This window comes from Benincasa hispida, chromosome 11 (genome assembly GCF_009727055.1).
Source record: "Benincasa hispida cultivar B227 chromosome 11, ASM972705v1, whole genome shotgun sequence".
Taxonomy (NCBI): domain Eukaryota; kingdom Viridiplantae; phylum Streptophyta; class Magnoliopsida; order Cucurbitales; family Cucurbitaceae; genus Benincasa; species Benincasa hispida.
The window spans coordinates 56,128,734-56,138,480 of NC_052359.1; the positions used below are offsets into that span (position 1 = coordinate 56,128,734).

Below are 9,747 nucleotides of genomic sequence, written 5' to 3' on the forward strand. Positions count from 1 at the left end.
AATCTTCTTTGGAGAATATAACAATCGTACCATTCAAATTAAAGGTTGTTGCATCCTTCCTATCGTTTACAACCTCTTTTAATAGAATGTAGTGGACCAATGGACCGTTGAAGATAATGTCCATGTTCATGAATCGCCCAAATATTGTCTTCTTGAAGAGGGCAAGCAGAGTGAGAGTAAGCTTCTCTTTCACATTCTTGTTAGCCATTTCAATGTGAGATGATAGGTTGCTCGTTTGGCCTGGGAAATGATCATGGGGAGGAATCTTGAATTGTCTAGCCATACTGCACAAAATAACAAAAAATACCAGAAATTGAGCATTCTGTTCAATACTCGATATTCAATATACGATACTTGATGCACGATACATGACACTCGATACTCGATACATGATACACAATACACGATTGTTCGATACTAGATACATGCTACATGCTACATGCTACATAGTGTCCCTTACTCGCTACATTACATGTGACTAAATGGTTTGTTATCAAGCATTCAGTTTGATTTTCCACCTTCATGACTTATCCTACTCAAACCTTAAAGTCTAAACGGTCTGAAATGCCAGAAATATGAAAATTGAAATGAAAAAAATTCAAGCTCCAACCAAACATGCAAGATATGAAAACCGAAATGAAAATCGTATCGATCGAGCATTGAGGAACATGCAAGTGCATGATGACAAAATATAACAAACAAAAAGGCAAATAATGCCAAAATATAACTAAAGAGAATAGTGTTACCTGATGCAAAGAGAATTGAGAGAGTTTCGAGTGTAGAGGTGCAATTGTCGAGGGATATAAAATTGGAAGACGAGAGAGAATAGTTTGAGAAACGAGTTGAAGTGGTGAAATAATGGACTTCAAACGGGTTTTAGAATTCAAAAAGTTCAAAATGATCAAGTATAAATTAATTGAGTATCAAGTATAATGTGACTATGATCGAGTATACACGTGTCGATTGCATATGTATCGAGTGACCATGCATTCAGATATCGTGTGAACGTGCATCGAGGATCGTGTGACGAGTAATCAAGGATCGAGTTCCTTGGTAAGCCCAGACGCGCGGGGTGCATCTCAGGGCAAAGTAGTAAAATCACATGTGAATGACGTGGCCCTCCGTACTTTCTTGCCATTTTTCATTTGAGCCTCCCAAACGAGGCCCTCCGTACAAAAAATCCAACTATCTTTTTAGTTATTGGATTTCGAATAATATGTAAATCTAGTCATTGGTTTTTTAAAATGTACCTGTTTAGTCCCTAAATTTTTAAGAATATATTTAAAAGATCCACGAACTATTTTTTTTATTTTCACTTTATATAATCATATGAAATTCCGAATCACAAAAATATGTCTACAAAATAATTTTAGAGAGAAGAGGTAATCTTTAAAGATATATATTTGATTTAAAATAATAATAGTAAATTAATGCATGAGCTTTTTAAACCTTTAAAAAAAAACAAAGGACTACAAAGATATATTTTGAAAATCCAGGGACCAAATGAACCAATTCTAAAGAACTCGAGGACTAAAAAAGTATGTTTTGAAAACCCAGTGACCAAATGCACGTATTCTTCAAAATCAGAGGCTAAAAAGGTAATTTTCCTTATTCTTTTTAGTTTTCAAAACTCATTTTAATTTATTAAACAATCTGTAAAAAATAAATAATAAAACAATAAATATAAATCTAGAAATGATGTTTATAGGCTTAATCTTAAAAAACTAAAACCAACAACAAAAACCCTGGTTGGTAATCATTTTTGTTTTTAGTTTTTGAAAAGTAAATAAGTTTTTTCTTTCTCACTTTCTTACCATTATTTACATTTAATTGAATTATTTATCATTTTTTAAAAAGATAAACACTATAACATATATATAATAAATATATATATATATATATATATATATATATATATATATATATATATATATATATATATTAGTTTGCAAACTTAGTTTTGCTTTTTAAAATATTGGTAAAAAGTATAAGATATAATAATTAAATTTAGAGCTGAAAATAACATTTATAGACTTGATTTTTAAAAAGTAAAAAGTAAAAACCATAGCCTTGTTGGTAACTATTTTTCTTTTTTCATTTTTTTGTTTTTTAAAATTAAGTATACTTTATCTCATTTCTTATAATGATTTGCATATTTCTTAAATACAAGTTGAAATCAAACAATAACAAATAAATAACAAATCAATAATTTAGTAATTTTTTAAAAACAAAAACAAAGAACTTTCTTTTTATTTCTTTATTTATAATTTTTTTTCTCTTAAAAATTTCAATGTGGTTTCTTTACGTTTTTAGATAAACATTCAAATATTTCAACACATTTCCAAAAATTAGAATAATAATAATTAAAAAATTATCATATTTTTCTGGTTTTTAAAACGTTGGTAGAAAGTTGGTTAACGAGATGAATATGCTTACAAGTTGAGTAATTTATATAAGCTTAACTAAAAAACGAAAATCAAATGGTGGCATAATATTTTAAGTATTTGATATCTATTTGGTTTTAAGTAACATTGAATATACTATTTATAAATTATTTATTTTATGTTGTTTAATTTTTTTTTAAGGAAAACAAAAAAAAAAAAAAAACCTGTTACTATTTTTTAAACTCTGACAAAAAAAATATATATATATTTAAAAGAAGAACAGCACAAGGGTTGAAACGAACAAACAAAAGTACTTTAAAAGCATAAACTAAAAATGAGAATATTATTGAACATACATTGAATTTTACTATTTCATTTGCTTCCATTATTATTCTTATTATTATTTTAAAAGGCTTCCATTAAATATAAAATTTTGCTACTGTGTGAAAAACCTATGAAACATCGAACATAAAAATCTGTTTAATAGATGGTTATGTTTTCATTATCGAGATATGAATACTTGTTAAAAATAGAATTGATTATATTTAGTTTCTTGTTGCTAGCCTTTAGGGGTGCTATTCTTTGTGCTAGTCTTGTGCTATTTGTTTTGGGTGGTTAGTTTGTTATTTATGGTGTATTTTGAGCTTATATAAGGCCTAATTGGAATGAAATTCATGAACTGGAGTTTTATATCACTTCCTCTCTTTTACTGGTTCTCTCCATTTTTTTCTATCAGTGGTATCAGAACCTGGTCGTGACATCTTTTTCCTAGCTATTAAACCAACTCTCATTCCTTTATCTTTTACAATAGCTAACAAGCATAGACAATGGCCTCGGACAACTATGTGTAACCAGCAATTCCCCGCTTTGATGGTCATTATGATCATTGGAGCATGTTGATGGGGATTATGGTCCAAAGAGTACTGGACTATTGTTGAAACATGAGTGAATGAACCAGCTGCTAGAGTTGTCTTGTCAGAAGCTGACCAAAAGAAGCTAGAGGAACGAAAATTGAAGGATCTCAAGGCAAAGAATTATTTATTCCAAGCCATTGATCGTGCCATCTTGGAGACCGTTTTGCAAGAGGATACATGCAAGCAAATTTGGGATTCCATGAAGAAAAAGTATCAGGGCACAATGAGGGTGAAAAGATAGCAGCTCTAAGCTCTTCGCAAAGAGTTCAAGATTCTTAAAATGAAGTAAGGTGAGTCCATGGATGGGTATTTCTCACGGACCTTGGCTGTAGCAAACAAGATGCGTATCCATGGAGAGGATTGAAGATGTAGTTGTGCTTGAGAAGATTCTTCGGTCGATGGATTCTAAATTTACATATGTGGTTTGTTCAATTGAAGAATCAAAAGATATTGATACATTATCAATTAATGAATTACAAAGTTCTTTACTTGTGCATGAGTAGAGAATGACGTCAAATATAGGTCCAACCAAAGAACAAGCTCTGAAAACTTCAATTCATGGTGAAAACTCTGCAGGGAGAGGATCAAATAGAGGATGTAGAAGGTGGTAAGGAAGAGGACGAGGTGGTGGACATGATCCACACAAGCAAACATCCAATAACAACTCGAGACTTGGTAAGTCAAACATTCAATGTTATCATTGTCATAAGTTTGATCATTACAAGTTTGAATGCACAACCAACTTCAACCATGAAAAAGGAGAGCAATCCAATTATATAGAGGAAAAGGAGCAAGAAACTCTATTGATGTCGTGCCACTACAACGAGGAGCTTGGAACTAACATATGGTATATAGATACTGGTTGCAGCAATCATATATGTAGTAACAAGTCTCTCTTTTCTCATTTGGATGAAAGTTATCATTCTACTGTGACATTTAGTGATAATTCTAAAGTAAATGTTGTGGGTAAAGAAAATATTCAAATTAAGATAAATAAAAAAAAAGGCAATGTTGAAACCATATCAAATGTGTTTTATATTCCTGATTTGAGAAGCAATTTACTGAGTGTTGGATAGCTACAAGAGAAGGGTTATGTCACAACTATCAAAGAAGGTGCCTGTGAGATATATAATCCAAGAAGAGGATTGATAGCTCGTGTTGAAATGGCCTCGAACAGGTTATTCCCACTTAAACTAGAAGGTTTAGAGTTATGTTTCAAGACTAATTCAAGACCCCATATGGCTTTGGCATTTGCGATATGCCCACTTGAATTTTAAAGGTTTGCAAGTCCTTTCTCAAAAGCAAATGGTGGTTGGTCTTCCCTAAATTTGTCCTCCCATAAAAGTATGTGAAGATTATGTTGTTGGCAAACAACATCGTGAGAGCTTTCCAAAACGTAAAGCATGGAGAGCACGTAAATCCCTGGAGTTGATTCATTTTGACATATGTGGCCCATTAAACCCAGTATTAAATGGGAAGAAAAAATACTTTATTTCTTTCATTGACAATTTTTCCAAAAAAACTTGGGTTTATTTTTTGCAGGAAAAGTCTGAAGCATTCTCAATTTTCAAGAGCTTTAAAGCGGTAGTTGAAAATGAAATTGGGAGAAAGATCAAAACCTTTCGAACGAATCGTGGAGGAGAATACATGTCACAAGAATTTGTAAAGTTTTGTGCTCAGCATGGAATTCGGCACCAGTTGACAGCAGCCTACACACCTCAACAAAATAGTGTTACCGAAAGAAAAAATCGTACTATCCTCAACATGGTTCGAAGTATGATTGCAAATGGGAGAGTTCCAAAGAAATTCTGGCCAGAAGCAGTAAATTGGGGTGTTCATGTTTTGAATCAAAGTCCAACTTTTTCGGTGAAAAACATGACTCCTCAAGAAGCTTGGGATGGGCATAAACCGTCAGTTGATCACTTTAAAGTGTTCGAGTGCATTGTATATGCACACATTCCTGACGAGAAGAGAAGGAAGCTAAATGACAAAGGTAAAAAATGTGTCTTTCTTGGCATTAGTGAGCAATCAAAGGCTTACAAACTGTTCAATCCAATCACAGGTAAAATTGTAATTAGCCGAGATGTTATATTTGATGAACTAAACACTTGGAATTAGGCAGAAGATACTCTGGAGCAACAAATAATACCTGTGAATTTTGAAGACAGTGATGAATCTTTACACCTCAACTTGAAAATCTAGTATAACAATCAGTTGAGCTTGAGGCTACTGATTCTCAAACAGGATGTGCAAGTTCTTTAAGATCACAACGAGTTAGAAGGAGACCAACATGGATGGAAGATTATGAGGTTAGTGGTGATCTTTCTGATGAGGCATTTATCCATGATGCTTTATTATCAAAATGTGATCCATTAATTTTTTAAGAAGCTGTCAAAGATATAAAATGGAAGTAGGCCATGGATGAAAAGATTAAGTCGATTGAGAAAAACAACACTTGGAAGCTATCAGAACTCCCTAAAGGGCAAAAATCCACTGGTGTTAAATGAGTTTACAAGATGAAGCTAAATAAAGATGACCAAGTAGACAAATGCAAGCCTCATCTTATTGCAAAGGGGTACAAGCAACAAATTGTCATTGACTACAATAAAGTTTTTGCTCCGATTGCAAAACATGATACGATTTGAATGGTGTTAGCATTGGCAGCACAAAAGCAATTGGAAAATTCTTCAAATGGACGTGAAATCAGCCTTTCTACATGCAACTTGAATGAAAAAGTTTACATAGATCAACCCCCTGGGCATGTTCAACAAAATAATGCAAGAAAGATGATTTGATTTACACAGGAAATGACTTGATTATGTTTGAAGAATTCAAGCAGTCCATGATGGCAGAGTTTGAAATGACAGATTTAGGGATGATGCATTATTTTCTCGGCATTGAAGTAATACAATCAGTAGCGGGAATTTTCATCAATCAGAGAAATATGCACTGGAGATCTTGGACAGGTTTCAAATGGAGAATTGCAACTCAGCCACGACTCCAGTTGAACCCAATTTGAAGCTCACAAAGGACCATGAAGGAAAAAAGGTCAACAGTACTATTTATAAGCAAATGGTTGGAAGCTTGATGTACTTAACAACTACAAGGCCTGATATTATGTATGCTGTAAGTTTAATTAGTAGGTTTATGGAATCTCCAACTGAGCTTCATTTTCTTGCTGCCAAAAGAATCTTACGTTACTTAAAAGGGACTCCTGGTCTTGGCATACTTTATCAAAAAGGAGAAAAACTAAACCTCGTTGGTTTTAGCGATAGTGATTATGTAGGAGATTTAAATGATCGAAAGAGTACTCCAGGGTATATTTTCATGCTTGGTTCAGGAGCTATCTCATGGTCTTCCAAGAAACAGCCAATTATCACATTATCTACCACTGAAGCTGAACTTGTAGCAGCAACATCGTGTTGGGGTTGATGCCCTAAAGTCTCGTGTCCTGTAGTTTGTAAACAGTATGTACAAGCGCTTGTGTTGTTAATATATGATATTTACTTCACATCTTGTATTTTTCTCGGTTAATTGTTTTATTTGCTTTACCACAAACCAATAAACATAAAATCCCTGGTTATATGTATGTGACTCAAGCATGTATATGGTGACATACAGGTAGATCATGTCTTGAGTGATAACCAAAATGGTCTATAGTATATGGATAAATGAAGGAAACCTTATCCTGGTAACGCTACAGACGCGACCTGCTTTGTGGAATGGTCACAAGTGTTGTGACTTATCACAAATGGTCTGATCCTGATCATTCGTGTTAGGGACATGCGAGCGGAGGCGTCCTATACAAAGAGTTTGTATAGGACATGACCACGAAGTGTTAACGTCTCGTTATATAACACCGTTCATGACAGAGACTTCACTTCATTAGGATGACCATAGGTAACATGACCTCAATCCTGAGTGGGTTGGGAACTCCTGCCATCGAGGGAGGTTCTTTGATTTGTATGGGTGCGAGTGGCCAGGTTGTCAATTCAAACCTTCCATTTCGGGAATTCGTCTGATTTGGGAGCTAGGAACTCAGCTACACAGGATGAAATTCACTTCTTCCCCGAGGGAGGGGTAAGTAGATAGATGGTTCCTTTAAAGGCTGATTCCGGGGCTTGAACGATGTGACGCTTGCCCTGAGAAGTGTGTACACATAGTTGGACTATGTTGTATTGTTCATTAGAGGAATCAGTGGTACTTAAGGAGTGAGATGTAACTACATGGGCAAAACGGTTAATTGGCCCAATTGTACTTACGAGCATCTGTGAAGGGTCATCATACTCATGATTGGTTATATCCGATGGACACTGAAATATATATATGGTAAGAAGAGTTCAACTGTTGGTCTTTAGTGGAATCACTGACAGTTAAACAGATGGTGGATCTTGTGGCTAGAAAGTTTAGTCAGCTATTCACGTACTGTTGGGCTATCAAGCCACAGGTCCATTAGGTCCCCTGGGTAGCTTGGATAAAGTCGAGAACCAATATTTGGGTTAATTTGAAATGTTCAAATTGACAAGAGGAAGTTCAATTATATATGATATAATTGGACTTGTTAATTATATATGATATAATTGGCTAAATGTATGAGATACATTATTTTGGAGGAAATTAGATATAAATATGATTTATATCAAGTAGAGGAAAAATACTATAGTAGATATGTGATATCAAACTATAGGATATAAATATAATACGATTATATTTATTGATTAATTATATGATAATCAATCATTTTTCCACGTTCGGACGTGGGTAGTGGGCAACATTGGTTATGGTAACCGATGGGTTAAAAATGAAAGGAGTTTTCATTTTGAATGGTGCATTCAATATTTCTTCTACCGCTCAAAAGATTTCGTGAAACGATCGCCTGAGAACCTATACGATAGTTGCTTCTCCGTCTAAACGATCGTCTACCTCGCGATTTATCTAAACGATCGTATAGGTTTTTCCTAAATAGTCGTTCAGCATTTCTTACACGATCGTGTAACTCCTCTATTCGATAAACACTTCTGCTATACGATAGCACTGTTTTCTCCCCACTTGCTTATCGCCTACACGACTTGTTTGTCCTCCGTCCTCTACCAAATTCACCAAAAGCCCACCCTTTGGATTTTCACTCCGAGAATACCCGGGGCTCATTAGTGGTGGTTTCGTCCCTGTTGCGGTGTTCGTGTTCGCGTTGATCGTGTTGTTGCAGTCGACGTTTCCGCCGGGTGTTGGTAGATCTCTTGGAGGGTTTTCTGCTGCGATAGTCTTCAACTGGTATGGAACTCTTTCCCTTATGTTTTTGTTTGTTCTTAGTATGTCGATAATTAGATTTATTTGCATAACTGTATGTGATGAATGTATATTGTTATATTTCAGTCACGGTGAGATCGGAGCGATCTGAACATGCTCATGGAACTCTCGGTATGAGATCCTTCACATCATGTGCATGTTAAGCCATTTGGTTGAGGAACATTCTTGAGAGTTTGCATTATAAGCAAGAAGAAGCATCTATCATTCATTGTGATAACACATCAACAATCAAGCTCTCAAGGAATCTTGTCTTGCATGGACGAAGTAAACAAATTTATGTAAGATACCATTACTTGAGGGATCTTACAAATGATGGAATTATCAATCTGAGTTACTATAAAAGTGAAGATCAAGTGGCAGATATTTTAACTAAGCCTCTCAAATTAGCAACATTTGTGAAGATTCGAAGCTTACTTGGGGTGGTTTCCTCTACTAATTTAAACTAAATACTAAATTGCATAGTTTTAGTTTAAGAGAGGGCGTTAAATATAGAATTGATTATATTTTGTTTCTTGTTGCTAGTCTTTAGGGTTGCTAGTCTTTGTAGTTGAGATATATTTAGAAACAACAACATAGAAGATACTAATATCGGACTAAATATTTAATTATTGTAATTAATTAACATATTTGATGTTATAAAATTGGTATAATCATTAAGTTACAATAAATTGTGATACATATACGGTTAATTTGAAAATTTAAAATAGATATTTATCATAATGTTTCCTTTTTCAATGTAAATATGAATTTTTAATATCAAATCTGATATCTAAAATCACTGAAAACATCACCATGTTATTCACGTTAAGAAAAAAAGAAAAAAAAGAACACAACCAAGTTATTTTTAGGTATTGTTCGAATTATTAAATTGAAAAAACAGTTTAAAAATTAATTAATTCAATTCATTTGATTCAATGAATATTAAAAAAGAGAGAGTTAATACGAATAACATGCCAAATACATCCATACAAACAATTCACCTATTTCATTCGTTAGTTTCGTAAAGTTTTGAATAAAATATAGTTTATTGAACTTTTAAATGTCAAACATATCTTTATATTTTTTAAAACACTCTATAAATTTGTTAAGATATTTATATTTATATTAATGATATTTTATTTTATTTTCTTATTTTCATCCAT

The 9,747-nt window shown here is 33.5% G+C and overlaps 1 protein-coding gene across 1 annotated transcript; it reads left to right on the forward strand.

Moving 5' to 3' along the window:
* The first annotated feature begins 6,271 nt into the window (after nucleotides 1-6,271).
* On the forward strand, nucleotides 6,272-6,730 carry LOC120090772 (secreted RxLR effector protein 161-like). The gene has a single exon (XM_039048480.1). It carries the CDS (start codon nucleotides 6,272-6,274, stop codon nucleotides 6,728-6,730), a length of 459 nt encoding a protein of 152 aa, XP_038904408.1.
* The last annotated feature ends 3,017 nt before the right edge of the window (nucleotides 6,731-9,747 follow it).